Genomic DNA, 18,584 nt, shown 5'->3' with positions numbered 1-18,584 from the left:
AATAATAATAATAATAATAATAATAATAATAATAATTGGAATGCTGTGGCATTCAAAGGAATGGAATCCAGGAAAAATAAACTTGAACTGGCCTTCGAGCTAACAAAAGATACATACTGTACAATACAACGAGAAATCCCTTTCATAGGGGAACAAAGTTATACATTATAAAACAGTGATTAAACCAGAAGCACTATACACAGCTGAAGCCTCCGTGGCTCAGGCGGCAGCGCGCCGGCCTCTCACCGCGGGGTTCCTTGGTTCAAATCCTGCTCAACCTATGTGAGATTTGCTGGACAAAGTGGAGGCGGGACAGGATTTTCTCCGGGTATTCCGGTTTTCCCTGTCATACTTCATTCCAGCAACACTCTCTAACATAATTTAATTTCATCTGTCATGCATTAACCATTGCCCCAGAGGAGTGCGACAGGCTTCGGCAGCCGGCACAATTCCTATCCTCCCCGCTAGATTCCATTCCTGACCCGGTCAAATGAATGGAAACAGGCTGTGGATTTTCATTTTTCACTATACGCAGCAGAAATTCTAAACATGAATTTCAAAGGCTTGATGAAGAAACTCAAGCTAAAAGAAAGGAGAATTTTAAGAAAGATCATAGGACCAAAATTTTAGGATAATACGATAATATACATCAAGAATGAAACACTCTACAAGAAAACCGAAGAACTATCAGATACTATGCGAAAAGGAAGGATAAATGTTTACGATCATCTTCTCAGAACGAATTCTAATAGATTAAACACCGGGCGAGTTGGCCGTGAGCGTAGAGGCGCGTGGCTGTGAGCTTGCATCCGGGAGATAGTAGGTTCGAATCCCACTATCGGCAGCCCTGAAGATGGTTTTCCGTGGTTTCCCATTTTCACACCAGGCAAATGCTGGGGCTGTACCTTAATTAAGGCCTCGGCTGCTTCCTTCCAACTCCTAGGCCTTTCCTATCCCATCGTCGCCATAAGACCTATCTGTGTCGGTGCGACGTAAAGCCCCTAGCAAAAAAAAAAAAAATAGATTAAACAAACAAATGTTTGGCTTCTTTCGTAACGGAAAAACTAAACTCAACTGGTTTAAAGAAACCGAGAAAGGCTAGTAGAATAACAAAAACAGAAATTTCACTATTCGATCGAACAGTTAAAGTAATAACTAAAGACGGAAATATAAGGTTCCAATACAAATCTACTTTAAAAGCCAAACCTAGTATCTTGGAAGACGAGAAGAAACGAAGATCAGAAAGAAGAAATGCTGAGCACTAAGAAAATAACAACACATAGAGAAATGATTGATTCAACGCACCCCAAACAGGGTGAAACGAAAGGGGATTACAAAAAATGAACAGGAGACTTGCACACTGGCGAATGACGCCTCCTATGGTCAGCGTATGCACAGAGAGAAGAATTAACCGTTCACAAGTAGACTAAGACACAATATGCGCAAGTATCAACTGTGTTCGGCGATTTCCTGTTGTGCAGAGTTCCTTTCGTGGTCGGTGTTTTAATGTATGACTAGTGCCCGGATGTGCAGGCTTTTATAGGTTAGAGATGCGAATAACAATTGTATACTAGCCCGGACTACAGTTCTGCTTTGAGGTTTGCATAAGCATTAGGGGCCCGGCCTATTAGATACCCTACTCTCGCTACATTACGGAGGAGCGAGCTAGACAGCATTTTATCCAGGCAAATTAGTTTGCATTCTAACTCATTACTGCCTAAACTTCGGGGCTGTACATACTGAAGAAACTAACAATTTGCTTGTTTCCATGGCAAAATGGGCTGACGTCACCAGTTGTTTTTCACACTTGTCATTATATTATTGGTATTTAACTTATTTTATTTGTACTTACAGTGAAGACTGTCGCTAAATTCTGAGGGAGCTGGATCCCAATAGCCCTCACCTCCTCTAAATACGTCATTGCTATGAGACGTAGCAAGTTACAAACACTAGGAAATAATTTAAAAACACAAGATTAAGGAGGAAACTATATTCTATCAAGAAAAAATGTATATTGGTGAGCCCAATTTTTTGATCCACAGCCTATTCCCACCTGAAGTCATTTTTGGTGATTTTTCTTTTAAAGTGCTTTTTGATATGGATATCAGGCCTAGAAAAGAGGAAAAGTATTTAAAAACATTTCGGCCGGCATGTTCTGGAAGCACATTTTCCTATTATGTGACACTAAATTATCTTCAATAGCTCGAAACTAATTCTTTGGGGGAGAAAATATCAAATAACGGCAAAAAATTATACATAATTGGAGTATTTTTTGTGAAAAATATTCAGTCACTCGTTCCGCTTATTCTGTTCCTAGGAGGTCATTTCTTAAATTACACACATATTTTCCTTGGAGATGTACAAGTGTGCCCGATGACATACAATCATGTAAGGCCTCTTCAAACACCAAGCACCAAGAGCTGCAGGTAGGCATCACACTTCATATCGCGAGTTTCGGTTCTACTCTTGCATTAAAAAATTATAGGCCTGGTAGTTGCTGACCAACCACAACAACAGAAACACACTCTGCGAGATCCACGCGATTGCTGTAGTCCGGGTTGACGTAACAAAAGCGACTGGTTACCTCGAAAGATTTTTTTTTAAAATTGACGTGTGGGTCAGATGGCAGAGAGATAAGTACATACCTTCCACTTTAACTCCAACTTGGCCTTTCTACGTGATTTTATAGCAATATGCAGTAAAAATGCAGAAGCTGTTGTTCTGTCCACCGTAACAATTTTCCTGACCACTAGGGGAAGGTTGTGCGCGGAGATTATTAGGAACGTGTTGAACTGAGTTGTACCTGGCTTTCTGTAGACCACGAGCAGGTAAAGAGCGAAGATGACGATGAAGGTGATGAGAGAGGTGACCCAGTCGATGAGGAACATGATGGCCACGCACAGGATAAAGCCCACCAGACTCAGCCACAGGTTGTAGTACTGAAACAAAAAAATATAGTTGGATGTACTTAAACAATTATATAGTAGTTAAGTGTGAGACGCGAAACCGCAGACAACAGGAAGTCACATTAAGGACCTTGTGTTGTTTCTTTTTTTGTAAGGAAACCTTCATATTTTGTACGACAGAAAATAGAAGAAGCAGGTATTTATGATTTCTTATGGGAGAGTGCCCACAGACTTACTCTTTAGGAGAAAATAGACTAAAACTCATGACTTAACCCTAGAGGAGGCGCGTGGTTGTTTGGGGGACAGGTATCACCCAAAGTGTTCATGGTATTTAGTAAACAAATAAATAAATATTAGTATTGAGCCTCCGTGACTCAGGTGGCTGCGCGCCTGCCTTTCACCGCTGTGTTCCTTGGATGAAATCCCGGCCACTCCGTGTGAGAATTTTGCTGGCCAAAGTGGAGGCGGGACAGATTTCTCTAAAGGTACTCCGGGTTTTCCTTTCACCTATCCAATATCATTTCATTTCATCTGTCAGTCATTAATCATGGCCTCAGAGGAGTGCGACAGGCCTCGGCAGCCGGCACAATTCCTATCCTCGCCGCTAGATGGGAACTTCATTCATTCCATTCCTGACCCGGTCGAATGACTGGAAACAGATTGAAGATTTTCATGAATGGGTATTTCATGGATAATCTGATTTATTACATATTTATGAAGACTTTCAGACAAACTTAAAGTAACGTACTTATAATTTTAAGCCTAATTAAAAAATGAAACAATTACTTTGTGAAAGTGGGAACCACGGGAAACCATCTTCAGGGCTGCTGACAGTGACGTTCGGACCCACTATCTCTCGAATGCATGCCCCATAACGTGCAGCCATGTGCTCGGTTTTTAAAATGAAAATCACGTTATTTGAAGTTACTTAATCAAGATTTTCTTTTAGATTCTTATCCTTAATTTCAAACCTTAACGATTAAAGTAAGCTCTAACAGTAGATCCATAACATTTTCTAGGACGTCAACAATAACATAAAAGCGATGATAAGTTTGTTTTTCATTGAACATAAACATTTTCAAATGGCCTGGGTGTGAAACGAATTCAGCAATGAAGAGTATAATTATCATATATTACTGGTAACAATGCACGTGAAAGGTATTGAAAGACACCCGAGCCTGGAGTAAATGAACTAGCAATGGATTAAATAAATATTTACGTGGGTGATATCTGTTCCCCGTGCACCTGCTCCAGGTTTTTCATTAAGAGATTCACTGTGTTACTGAGGGAGATAGCAACAGAAAATATTTATATTCACCAGTCGCAGGAAACAAGAAGGAGAAATGATTGAACCTAATCACAAATTTACTAGTTTCACTTGAAAAATCTAGAGGGATTTATTATAGTTGAGGCCATGACGGAATACTCGATTCACTTAGTAGGACATGGGTTCGATTTCCCGTCCGGAAGTTGAAATATTTAGAAGCGAGTTTTTCACTTAGGGAGTAGAACTTATTCCTGAGGTTTACTCGGCCTACACCAGGAATGAGTACCAGGTCCATTCCTTGGGACAGGGCCAGCCTGGTATAGAGCTAAACACTCTTAACCTTTTACTCCTGTTAGAGTTTGTTTTGAGAAGGTGTTTTTGCACAGTCTGGAGAAGTGAACTAGGACAAACATATGAACAAATTACTTTATTCTAAATTGTAAAAAATACAAAATACTGATTGTACGTAAACAGGATTTTTATGGCGTGGCAGGGGAGACTATCCCAAGAAGTACGTATTGGTTATTAAGTTCGTGGACTGGCCGTCTAGTGTCGGAACGGAGAGTTTGCACCATAGGATGTTGACGCGTCCCAGCAAGAGGTAGTTGGCTATATGCACTACAAGCAGAACTACGATCTCTCTTATGAAGGGTAGTTGAGTGTCAGCGGCGAATCCTGAGGATAGTGTAGTTTGACCAACGGACACACTTCAAGTTCTGCCAAAAAATTAGACAAATCCGCTAGCGATACGTCTGAGACGATTAAGACGAAATCGCCCGGATCACTACGACGGGAAAAAGACGCGGAAAGACAGGTCAAAAGACTATGTAATCCTTGAACTGTTAGCGCCATATTGACTGTTGTACGTACGTAGGTGGATACTGTGTTGCCTAAATTGTAGGCGCCAGTCCACGCGTTTACTAACCCTGTACTGCATGAATTATTTTTCGTTTTCGTTTGGTGAAGAAAATTTCAAGCTTCAATGTTCAACTTACGTTCAGTGTTTTACATTTGCCAGCTCTTAACTGGGGCTAATAGCGTAACACTCGTATGTGATGTGGATTACCATAACGGGGTATATAGGCTATACAATTTTTCACGATTTCACGCTAAGCTTTTAACATTCAAAGACCGAACATTACTGCCTAATGGCCATGGGTACGTACTGCAAGGCGCAAGTACAACTTACACGACCGTAGGTCGGTAATATCTTTGAGGTTGAGCCAGAGGTACTACTGAAGTCTGTGCTAATGTGATACGGAGGGCCAACGTAAAATAAACGGTGGAAGGAGTACCTTTGGTTGTAGGGCTGTTTTGTCTTATGTTATGTAAGAAAAACAAGGCATCACTGGTATATGTGTTTAATTGACTGTATAGTTGAAGGTGTGCCGTAAAACTACCTCAGTCCACAATCTGTATCCATTTATACAGGTGAAAAGTTATATGTTGCCTGAGGGCAACAGTATGCAGTAAAGGGCTAATAATAATTTTGTGTGGCTATTTTTAGAAGGGTGCAGCCCTTGGTGGGTGGCATCAGACATGTGTACGTAACTGCGTGGTGTTGTGGTGGAGGAGTGTGTTATGTGTGGTGTGTGAGTTGCAGTGATGTTGGGGACAGCACGAACACCCAACCCCCGAGCCACTGGAATTAACCAATGAAGGTTCAAATTCCCGACCCGCCCGGGAATCCACTCCGGGACCCTCTGGACCAAAGGCCAGCACGGTAACCATTTAGCCATAAAGTCGGGCACGAGCTTACTGACTATAGTAGTAATTATCTTTTATTACCTCAGCATCGTCCGTCCCCTTAGCGTAACGATTAGTGTTATTTGTTGAGTCCTCGAGGGCCCGGGTTCAATTCCCGGTACTGCCAGAAATTTAAGAATGGTAGGCGGGCTGGTATGTGGTTGAAGTGGTACATGCAGCTCACCTCTATTGGGGATGTCCCTGCACCACCGCGGGATGAGGACACGAGTTCTTTTTACTTCAGCACCACCTTCCCGTGTGTACTTTGGATTGGCTCAGTTCAGAACTTGACGGGGTATTTATAGACGGAAGGCATTCTATAGCGACGGGACATTTCATTTCAAATATGTAACGTGCATTGGCCGGAATGAGAACTGTGGCCGCCTTGGTGGAAAGCGAATAATGACTGTATCACTCGGCAATCACGCCATCCCACCCCCCCATCATCACCATAAAAGTAAATCCATTATATATCGTAGCTGTAAGCTTAAATTTGGGAGATGTTAGGAATTTACACGGGTAGAATTTCAGTGACTCTGGGACAGAAAAATCCCAGGACAGGAAAGATAACGACCGTGGCCTGAATTCAGGTAAAAGTCCGATATTCGCCTGGAGGGATAATTGAAAACCACCGCAAGCCATCTTCAGGACTGCCCGTGGTGAGTTCGAACCCTCACCTGCCAAATCCAAGCTTACAACTACACGATTGGAACTACGCAGTGAATTGATTCGGTCTATTATTATTACTATTATTATTTTAATTTTTACGAAATCAAAAATTTTAACTTACAAGGGTCATCCAACAGGTAAAAAAATGTTTTACAAAAAATAATATTATTTTTAAACGGCTATTGCCTGTAGACAAATACTTAAAAACTAACTATTGTACATTATAATAAACGATTGTACAAAAACTACATTAAATTACTTATGAAAATCTATATATTATTACAGCAACAGCGTCCACCGCACTCACAGTATTACTATGAGTGCGGACGCTGTAAGTCTTGCCTGACAGCAGTAAGAAAGTTAAGTTCATAACCCTGAAAATTTAAAAATTAATTAAAACAAAACTACAGCATCTTTTGAAAAAATGATAAAGGGTGGTTATTGGGAATAGTAGGGTAAGATAAAGTTCTCTGTCATCCTTACCTTGAAAGTGGGTCTCCAGCCCACTGGCTTGATGAGTGCTGCGTGAAACGTGCAGAAGTTGATGAGTGCGTACGATGCCAGGTAGAAGTTAGAGATGAGTGGGGCGATTACGTTCAACTGAGCTGAAATAATGAATAAGTGATATTTTACAGTCCTCACTTGACGAATTTAACTATACATTGTATTATCTTCGCTTAAGATGTAACCTAGACATTCAGAAATGTATTACTATAAAGTAAGGTAGTAAGAGCATGGAGTTGAGGAAGTTACAAGAATGCTTTAGAAACAGTCAGAACTATAGAAAACACAAAATTTGAAGGAATATTAGGAGGAGTATCGAGAAATACGAGGAACACACTCCACCTTGCGGCGCTGGCTGGTCAAGGTGTGAGCAGTTTGATGGTAGACACGGTACCAATGAAAGGATTCATTTTTCATTTGTGCTATGAGAGAAACCAGAACATGGCGATGATTTTATTTTGAAGATATCTGTCCAAGTACCAGAGCATGCCATTTTCTGTCGTGCTGGAATATCCACACACAGGCTGACATTTATGAGCGTGTTTGTTTTCTGTTAGTGTCAAACACAGTGACTCACGGAGCGACGTCCTAACCTGTAAATTACCACCCCAGGAACTAGGACCAGCTAACGAAAACGAATACAATACCGTCCCGGATATCAAACTTCTTCTTCTTCTTTTCTAGCCTATTTCAGTCCACTGCTGGATATAGGCCTCTTCCATATGTCTCCATCGTTTTCGGTCTTGAGCCACTTGGAACCAGCGTGTTCCAGCCAACAGCTTTATGTCGTCGAGCCATCTCTTCTGGGGTCTTCCAATGCCTCTCTTGTCTCCAGTGGACAATCCTAGAGGTCCACCTGTTGTAGTCTTGTCGAGCTACGTGTCCTACCCATTGCCATTTTAGTCTTGCTACGCTCTCTACAAGTGAAAAATGTCCTACACCTTGGCCCATTTTCCACCAGCCGAATTAGAAACAGCATAGCATAGAAACCGTATCACGTAATAAAAATCGCACGCGCACGTTTTCTCCGCTACACGGAAATGCATAGAATCATGGATATGTTTTTGGGTTTAGAAGACGAGAAAATGAAAAACATTTGACATATTAGCAAGCTATGTGGTGTAGGGCCTGTCTCTTATTCCAAGGTTCTGTGTTCGTTTTCCGGCCAGTTCAAGGATTTTAATTCTGGGCTGGGGGAGTAAAAGAGGGTTTACTCGATACGAGATTTCCTCAAATTTTCAGTTACAGGAAGAAAGCGCATAGTGAGATGACGCTACTGACCGAGTGTACATAGACGAACATTGGTTGCCATGGTTACAATGGTGTCGGGAAATTAACTCCAAGTAGACCCCAGCCCAAAAACATATCTTTGTTGAAGTATCACTCATACAATATATTATCAATGAGTGGCTGGTGATATCTATAATTTCTGTCGATAACTGAAAATATTAACAGCAGCGACAAAGAAATAACTATGCCGCAGAAGGATGGAATATAAAAAAATTAAGTTCCCAGAGGGCAACCATAATTTAGTTTCCTCGAGTGAAAATGTTAAAATGATGATAAGCCCCCTCCTACACTGGGGAAAACGCTGGCAATTTCACGATTGAAGAGGCCTAAAGAGCCTAAATGATTTTAATTTACTGATTTCTTTCATTGATTCCCCTCATCCTAATATTTACCGCCTGATTAAACATTTAGGTAGACGAGATTAATACAATGGCCGTCTGCATGAGCGAATAGTTTTGAATTTGGGAGGTAAAAGAACTTGAAGAGATTATGCAAATCCAAATTAAACAATACTCAAATCTTTTGCGGAAATTCGAAATCAAAGATATCAGATGTTTTCTGAACGAATGAAAAATGGAGTAAGAGAGCATTTATGAATTTTTATCCAGAAAATCCTGGATTGAAACAGAGGCAAGAACAACCGTAAAAATAAATCATTGTATCTAAATACTGTAAGTGGTTTTTTAAGAAACAAGTTATATATCCAAATCAGACCCTGGAAGTACTCGATTCAAATGTACCTGTGACACTCAATTTGTTTGGTCACGAATAAAGGCATTCTATTTCACTGTCGACTCAGTTAATATAACGTATAAGCTTCTCAACATGTAGAACTTAGAACACTGATTCTACTTATAATTGTTCATTTTTACAGGTATTTTATAGCGTTCTAAGTTATATTCGTGTTCGACAGGCTGAAAAGCTTATAAGTTACACTAGGTATTTGCAAAGTTATGTAAGGAGAGAAACCGAACGACAAACGATCTTAACATCCAGGTTTTAAATACGTCAGCAATATTTATTATTTATTATTTATTATTTTATTTATTCACAAAGCACAAGATACAGGTATATTGAGCAATTCTAAATTGTATCATAAAAAGATAAATGAGCGAAAGTAAACATTGATAATATACCATAATAAGAATAATAAACGAGGATTAAGGTCAAGTGCATATAAATAACAATTTACTGCCCAAACAGAACATCATGAGAATGTTAATAGCCAAGTCGCCGTAGGTCAAGATGGTAGTAAACCGCTTGACATTAACTTCCAAGATATTTTAGACATGACAATACTCTTTTGGGCTTTTACCGTGTCGCAAAACAAGGTGGAATTCTTTGCGTTTCGCAGAGATCTTTTCTATGCGTCTTTAGAAGAAAATCTCGACTGTTTCCGAGGAAGACTTCTACAATAATGAGGGTTTGAATTTAAGAATATTTTACCGTTTGTGTAGTAATCTCGTTTGTCACCAGATGGCTCACTGTGCGCTACCTTCCGAGTGGGAGGAGACAATACTATTTCTCATCTATCTCTAGTTCTCTTCCGTGTCCTTTTGCTATTGTTATTTCGTTTCGGTGTTTTCCAAATTCGTATTCTGATCATCACTAGATGTTTCACTCTAGGCCAGGGCCTCTCAAACGCCCAAAATCTCTCGCGTGCAAATCGAGGCACAAGAGCTCCATGCACCGTGCATTGGTCGCGCTCGGCTTGTCTCGGACCAACGCTTCCTCTCTGGGCTACTCGGCTAAGCTCGGCTCTACTCGGCGCAACCCAGCTCGGATTTGGAGCGCTACGGGGCATGTGTTGAAGACGGAGACAGGGGGAGCGAGCAAGACAGGCGTGAGGATAGGGAGAGTAAGCGCTATTGCTCCAAATCGAGGAATGGGGGTTCTGCACTGTAGTCAACCAAGCGAAGTCGTCTTTTGCACCGTGCACAGTGCATGCACCAAGCGCATGCACCCTGAGAGGCCCTGCTCCAGGCTATGGAACATACTTTGATAACCTGTGTGCACCTGTTACTGCATTACTCTTACTTATTTTCACTTTTATATCTTCAACCTCGTTGTGGATCGTTCTTTCTGCCACCCCGCCCAACTCACAATCATTTTTCTTGTTTTTCTGCTACACCCTATTCTTTCCATCTTCAGCCCTATTCTATTCTTAAATTCTTGTCAGTCTCCGTTGCAATTTATTTTATTTGTAATTTCATTTTAATTTTATTTCTTGTACCACATTCGTCCCTGATTCGACTGATGACCTTGTTGTTTACTTGGCAATGCACATACAACTGAACAAGGAACATCTTAACAGGGCTAGGTTGATGTCGTCACCCCACACACGGAAAGTTAGTGCACAGTGATGTTGAACGAGAGTACCACTTACTATAGACCAACGGTAAAGAATTCCTACAAACCTTCTTTATAACAGAAGTCTTTCTCGTGAACAGCGTTGCCTGTGATATGAGCGACACCGTAAGTCTGCGCAGCCTGTTATTAGTACCCACTACCGAGCTCGATAGCTGCAGTCGCTTAAGTGCGGCCAGTATCCAGTAATCGGGAGATAGTGGGTTCGAGCCCCACTGTCGGCAGCCCTGAAGATGGTTTTCCGTGGTTTCCCATTTTCACACCAGGCAAATGCCGGAGCTGTACCTTAATTAAGGCCACGGCCGCTTCCTTCCACTTCCTAGGTCTTTCCTATCCCATCGTCGTCATAAGACATATCTGTGTCGGTGCGACGTAAAGCAAGTAGCAAAATTAGTACCCACTATGTGAGGAACACCGCGGGATAGTACGGGTCCCTGTGATTAGTACCCTTATGTGAGGAACACCATGCGTTTGCGTTGCCTATGAGTGGCGCCATTATGTAAGAAACACCATAGGTCTGCGTTACCTATGCGAAGTACATTACCTTTGATTAGTACCACTATTGAGGAACACCGTGAGTTTACGTTACTTGTGATTAGTACCGCTACATGGGAACACCATGGTTCTACAATACCAGCTATTAGTACCATAATGAGGGGCCAGTGACCTGGATTTTGGACCCCTATTGCGAACAATCATAATCGATTTAGGATTAGACAACTAATGAACTGATGAACTAAACAACTAATGAAACAAAGAGACTGCGCTCACAGACAATACAAAAATGACCCTACCGTACAAAACTTTGGCGAATATTGGAAGTTACGAAATAAGAAAGCACAACAAATACGAAATGCTAAACAGCGATACGCTTACAGTTTAATTACGCCTGACGATAGAACAGCGGCAACATCGAGGAAATCTATTAATAACCTTGGACATACGAAGAACTAGAACAGAGAAGAAATTACAGTACCTCTCGAGACTCTTAACGAGTACTTTACTGCTAATTGCTCCGCAGTACGACCTTACGACAGACGGAGACTTATGAACTATTACGAAACACACCCTACCCCTCACAGAGAGAAATTATATTTCAGTGACGTGACGCCCCTCCAAGTCAGAAAAGCAGTCCTCAGAATAAGGACGAAAGCAAAAAGGAATTGATGACATTGGGACTGACATGGTCAAACTAATTCTTGATTGTTTATTACCAATCTTAACTCATATAATCGATTTCTCTCTTCTATTCTTGACATCTTCATCTCTCTGGAAGAAGGCAATTGTGCTACCTCTTCCGAAAAGTCAAACGCCTTCGAACGAGGGAGACTCTCCTCCAAACTGTATTTTATCAGCTTTATCTAAAATATTAGAATATATAGTCCATAAAAAATGTCTGATTACCTTCGAACGCACAATCTCCTTAATCCTCTCCAGTCCGGTTTCTGACAAGAACGTAGTACAAGTACAGCTCTACTCAAAGTGACTGAGGACGTTAGACAAGCAATAGACAGAGGACGATTCACAGTTCTGGAACTACCATATTACAGTAAAGCTTTCCACAGCGTATACATTCATATTTTACTGATAAAACTGAAGGCTCTACATTTTCCTCAGAGTACGATTGCCTGGATGCATTCTTATCTTCACGGACGTCAACAATGTGTGCAAGGTAATAATGGAATCGTTTCCTCGTGGCGCCACGTGAAGAGAGGGGTCCCTCAAGGCTCTGTACTAGGTCGTATCCTTTTTTCACACTTTGTGAATGACATATCATCAAAATGAAGACACTGAAAATACCATATGTACGCTGACGCTCTTCAACTCTACACAGACCCCACAGCACGAGACCTTCAGGAAAATATAGACTTACTAAACATTGACTTACAGGCTGTTAGTGATTGGTCTGCTGCGCACGGCCTGAAATTGAACCCTACAAAGTCGCAAGTAATCTTTTTTGACCATCAAACTCAAATGACAAGTATAACTAAACGTTCGTTGCCAAGAGTAATCCTTTAGGATGTTCCAGTTCCTTTTGTAATACAAGTGAAGAATCTCGGCGTTGTCTGCATATGTCTTAGATATCTGTCAAAAAGTTTACTTAGCTTTACATTCTTTATATAAACATCTATTTCCCATAAAGCTTAAAAAGGAAATTAATCGAAGCTGTTGTAATGCCACATTTTGACTATTGTGATGTTGTTTTCAGTGATGTGAGGCCGCAATTTTCCCAAAGGCTACAGCGCGCTCTAAATGCATGTATTATATATATGCAATTTGAGAAAATATGACCACGTGTCATCATCTTTCCTAAAACTAGAGAGGTCGCGACTCTATATTCGTCGTAAGCATCATACTTTATCTCACCTCCATCGAGTTCCTACTACACCTTCTCCATCTTACCTTTCTTCGCGTTTCCATTACTTCTCAAATGTTCATGACAGACATACTACGGCTCAAGCATCCAACCTGCTCGTCATCCCCCACCATCGAACTGCCGCATATAACAGCTCATTCTCGGTGTTTGCCGCATGAGAATGGAATCGTTTACCGGATGACGTCAGAGGAATACCAACTACAGTGTCATTAAAAAAAGACGTTTAGGCACAGCAGGATACGAGTGAACTGTGCATTTCTGGTCTTCATTTATAGTGCTACTACACCATCATTACTAGTTATTATTATTATTATTATTATTATTATTATTATTATTATTATTATTATTATTATTATTATTGTATGTCTCACTGGGGTGGAATTTTATTTGTGTTATATTTTGATTGTGTTTAAATTGTGTTTTACGTAGTATTAACTTTTTTAGCTAGTTGCTTTACGTCGCATCGACCAGATAAGTCTTATGGCGACGATGGGACAGGAAAGGGCTAGGAATGGGAAGGAAGTGGCCATGGCCTTAATTAAGGTACAGCCGCAGCATTTGCCTGGTGTGAAAAATTGGAAACCATGGAAAACCATCTTCAGGGCTGCCGACAGTGGTGTTCGAACCCATTATCTCCCGAATACTGGATACTGGCCACACTTAAGCGAGTGCAGCTATCGAGCTCGGTAGTATTAATTTTTGTAGTATTAATTACTACTAAATGTATAGTAATTGGTTTAGTGTAAGAGAAGGCCCAACGGCCGTAAGTACGCCAATCAAGACATCTATCTATCTATCTATCTATCTATCTATCTATCTATCTATCTATCTATCTATCCATCTATCTATCTATCTATCTATCTATCTATCTATCTATTTTGCTTTGGAAGCAGGCCTATGTTCAGTTATTTTATGGAAAGTTGTGGTATGATGATGATGATGCTTGTTGTTTTAAGGGGCCTAACATCGAAGGTTATCGGCCCCTAAAAAGTTGTGGTATTGTGGGTCGGATCCACTGATTGTTTTGCGTTCATAATCATTGTTCATCTTCGTCTTTTTGAATTCGTCAGTGGATAGATTTTGGAATTAATTTAACTTTCAGTATTGTGAATTAGAGCCGGCCCCGTGGTATAGGGGAAGCATGCCTGCCTCTTACGCGGAGTCCCCGGGTTCGATTCCCGGCCAGGTCAGGGATTTTTACCTGGACCTGAGGGCTGGCTCGAGGTCCACTCAGCTTACGTGATTAGAATTGAGGAGCTATCTGACGGTGAGATAGCGGCCCCGGTCTAGAAAGCCAAGAATAACGACCGAGAGGATTCGTCGTGCTGACCACACTACACCTCGTAATCTGCAGGTCTTCGGGCTGAGCAGCGGTCGCTTGGTAGGCCAAGGCTCTTCAAGAGCTGTAGTGCCATGGGGTTTGGTTTGGTTTTATTGTGAATTAGATCCGATGATTACTTTAAACTCATATTCGTTCTTTCATTCTTAATTGTCATGTTTTTGAATTTTGGTCAGTGGATCAATATTGGAATTTTAAGTGACATTACATTTTGTTCCATCTCGTACCATTAGAGACCGATGACCTAGATGTTAACCCCCTTTAAACAACAAGCATCACCAACATCATTACGCATACGACGTGCCACGCAGTGCTGTGGACATGTTGTGGTAGCAGTGGAGTTTCCAGCACACTCATAACTGTAATGCATTCTTGCCAGGACATATATGTGTCCATATTGGGGAGTGCTGCGTTATGTAAGTGTTTGCTGAGGGATGTGTCACTGTATGTACTCACCAATAAGCAGAAAGGCGGAGGATACGAAGAAGGTAAGGACGTATCCACGATAGGGTTCCCCGTTCTTGCCGTAGCCCTTCGAGAAGAAGATGAGTCCAGGATAGATCTTGTCGATACCCAGCGCCTGGATAAGTCTCGGGACTGACAAGAGGTTAGTCAGGGCTGTGGATAGAGTGGCTGCGAAACAGCCAGCGTAAATGAATGGCCCCCAGAGAGACATCAGCTGCATCACCTGTGGACAGTACGTCATTTCAATCTAGTAACATATTTAATCTAAGATACAGTAATGATGATGATAATAATAATAATAATAATAATAATAATAATGTATTATTATTTATAATAACATTTATAATAATGTATAATAATAATAATTTATTATTATTATTATTATTATTATTATTATTATTATTATTATTATTATTATTATTATTATTATTATTATTATTTTGTTAAGGAGGAAGCCATAGTTTTCAGTGACGACTCAATCAAATGCAACTTAAAATCTTTTCAGTCTCTCGAACACACAAATTCAATATAAATATTACACTATAACATACCTGTAGAAACACATTATTAAACAAGGGATAAAAATACACACTATTAAACAAAGAATGACATGTTTCGTACTTGAAAGAACATCATCAGATTCTATCAAGTCACACTCAAATATTTAGAATGTTTATGTTTATTTCTGCTTAATAACTTAGTAACTTGGAACTTATGTTAATGATGTCCTCCTTTGCTCTACTCCAGCATAATAATAATAATAATAATAATAATAATAATAATAATAATAATAATAATAATAATAATAAAATAATAATAATAATAATAATATTCTTTTGTTCTTCAATTTTAATGTGTTCCTCGGTATTACAATCGTCTCAATTGTATGATCACCTTCTTCTTCTGGAGTTAATTCATAGTATTGATCACGTAAATTTTCTAGAAGAAAGAAAGAAAGAAAGAAAGAAAGAAAGAAAGAAAGAAAGAAAGAAAGAAATAACGAGGGTGAGAGAAGGAAGCGAGGGAGCTTTGTGACTTGTAAGATTTATATTCTATTATTTATCTCTTTTCTTCTTATTTTTGATTTTGAGAAAATAGGCCGATGTAATTCTTGAAAACCGGAGTGCGTCTCACTCTCCGTTTTAATATCCAACATTCTTTATCGTTAATTTTACCACATTTCAATGGAAGAAAAACATTCTTCTTAAAGAAAAAAAGAAAGAACAAACGATTTGGACAAGATCTAGGTAACAGAAAACATTGTAGCGATAAGGATTTCTAATATCATTCTCCTCCTTTTTATTTTCTCACCACATTCTCCTCTTCCTCCGTTTTCTATAATCAGGGTTCTTCTTTTATCTCATTCTTACTTTTCTTCTCTTATTTCTGTTTCTGATAAACAGGTCCCTGAGGTGCTCGTTAACACGTTCTATTCTGCCATTATCAACGCCCATAATTCACAGACCATAAACCGCACTGCGCTGCGATACACCAGATCATGGTTAGCATTTCATTGTGAGGTTATGATTCCTTCATTTACTTTAATAGTACTCCATACATTCTCTACAGTAGGAGTATGAAGGACGGAATAAAACTATTGAGGTATTTCATTGATCTGTACACTAGGCAAGGAGTTCGCAGGCATTTTAGAAAAGAGGTTGCGATCAATGGTGGAAACTGGAGAGAAAACCAGCGTGGCTCCCGACCACAAAGGGATGTCAGGAGCAGATTTACAGCATGCGTAAAGTAATTGAAAATTACAACGACTGGAACAGAAAATTACACAAGGTACCAAGGAAACAATGTTAGCTGTACTGAGCGATTACCGGCATAAGATCAGGAGTGGATTTTTACAGTCAATCAAGGGAATTTATATTTAGACTAGCAAATGTACCCGTGCTTCGCTACGGTATTTACCTTCTATACGGATTTCTGCGTAAATTACTGTACACGTAGTGAGTAAGATTATAAGCCCACAAGTTGTTTCCGATGTAAGATCCGCGTTGGGGAAGTTTTATTGATAATGGCAGGCCACATTTCCTACTGCCATTCACAGTCGAGTTCGGGAGTTTCTACTATAAAGACAGGCTCACTTCTGCCATTCACAACAGAGATGGAGAGATTTTATTATAATGGCAGGACCTTTTTCCTAATGCCGGTCACAATCGAGTTGGAGAGATTTGATTGTATTCGAGAAATGCAGCGCTATGTAACGTATAAATAATCGAGATACGATGATAAGTCATAGGACCAAAGTTGAAGATCTCTCCAAATTGAGCAGCGATTGTGTAATCTGTCCGCCTCTGTGGTGTAGTGGTTAGCGTGATTAGCTGCCACCCCCGGAGGTCCGGGTTCGATTCCCGGCTCTGCCACGAAAATTTGAAAAGTGGTACGAGGGCTGGAACGGGGTCCACTCAGCCTCGGGAGGTCAACTGAGTAGAGGTGGGTTCGATTCCCACCTCAGCCATCCTCGACGTGGTTTTCCGTGGTTTCCCACTTCTCCTCCAGGCGAATGCCGGGATGGTACCTAACTTAAGGCCACGGCCGCTTCCTTCCCTCTTCCTTGTCTATCCCTTCCAATCTTCCCATCCCTCCACAAGGCCCCTGTTCAGCATAGCAGGTGAGGCCGCCTGGGCGAGGTACTGGTCATTCTCCCCAGTTGTATCCCCCGACCAAGAGTCTGAAGCTCCAGGACACTGCCCTTGAGGCGGTAGAGGTGGGATCCCTCGCTGAGTCCGAGGGAAAAGCCGAACCTGGAGGGTAAACAGATGATGATGATGATGATGATGATTGTGTAATCTGCATTGTGAATTGAATTACCGTTTAGCTAGCAGTTACCCCAAAACGAAAGTCAGCACCGTCATTGAAATTGCCTCCATATTTCGATATTTTCCGGGGCCAAAATGTTATATATTTAAACAGCTTGGAATTTTTCTTCAAAGGAAAGAGTGTCCTGTGACCAAGCGAAATAATGTATGTAACAAAAGATGTTTAATATGAAGGGACGTTCCATATATAGTCCACGGATTTCACAGAAAATCAATAGTATGAGAGAAAATGGAAGAAAACTGTTGTGGTTTTCCTGTAAGTCCCCAGGCTATTCAGTGATTTTTAAATCATATGCATATCTAAAACTTCCCCTGGATGAGTATAATTTAAATATGAAGTTTGGTTGAGATCTATCCAGCCGTTTCGCCGTGATGGTGGAACAGACGGACAAACAGACAGGAAAACGGACTCGAAAGCCACCGATACGGTCTTGAGTTGACCTAAATTGGATAAATATCTGAAGTATTAAAACGAAATTGCAGACATCGGAAACCCTACAAGTTTATTTATATAGATCGATGCTTTCACGGCCTGTAATTGTGGACATAATAATAAGCCTCTGGGCTTCTTGCAGTGTCTTAAACAAGGTGAAATGCTTCACGTTTCGCAGAGAACTTTGCTGCGCATCTTTAGACGAAAAACCCCTCTGTTTACCAGAATTCCTTACCGTTGTTGGTCTATACACGGCTGATTTGATGCGCCGCTCTAAGAGGTAGTCTCGTTCGTCGCCAGATGGCTCACTTTGCGCTAGCCTTCCGAGTGGGAGGTGACGACACCATCTTAGCTCAATTAAGATGCATCTTGTTGCATGGTATGTGTGTGAAA

The 18,584-nt window shown here is 40.7% G+C and overlaps 1 protein-coding gene across 1 annotated transcript in view; it reads right to left on the bottom strand.

Annotated features, from left to right (window-relative positions):
- Positions 1–18,584, bottom strand: part of NKCC (sodium potassium chloride cotransporter) — a 230,853-nt gene that overhangs the window by 58,452 nt on the left and 153,817 nt on the right. The window contains exons 9-11 of the mRNA XM_067138361.2: positions 14,922–15,153; positions 7,072–7,193; positions 2,804–2,939 (exon numbers count right to left, since the gene is read on the bottom strand). Of these exons, the coding sequence (XP_066994462.1) occupies positions 2,804–2,939; positions 7,072–7,193; positions 14,922–15,153 (490 nt within the window). The remainder of the gene's footprint in view (positions 1–2,803; positions 2,940–7,071; positions 7,194–14,921; positions 15,154–18,584) is intronic.

Source organism: Anabrus simplex, chromosome 1, assembly GCF_040414725.1.
Source record: "Anabrus simplex isolate iqAnaSimp1 chromosome 1, ASM4041472v1, whole genome shotgun sequence".
Taxonomy (NCBI): domain Eukaryota; kingdom Metazoa; phylum Arthropoda; class Insecta; order Orthoptera; family Tettigoniidae; genus Anabrus; species Anabrus simplex.
This window is presented reverse-complemented; position numbering and strand designations above follow the sequence as displayed.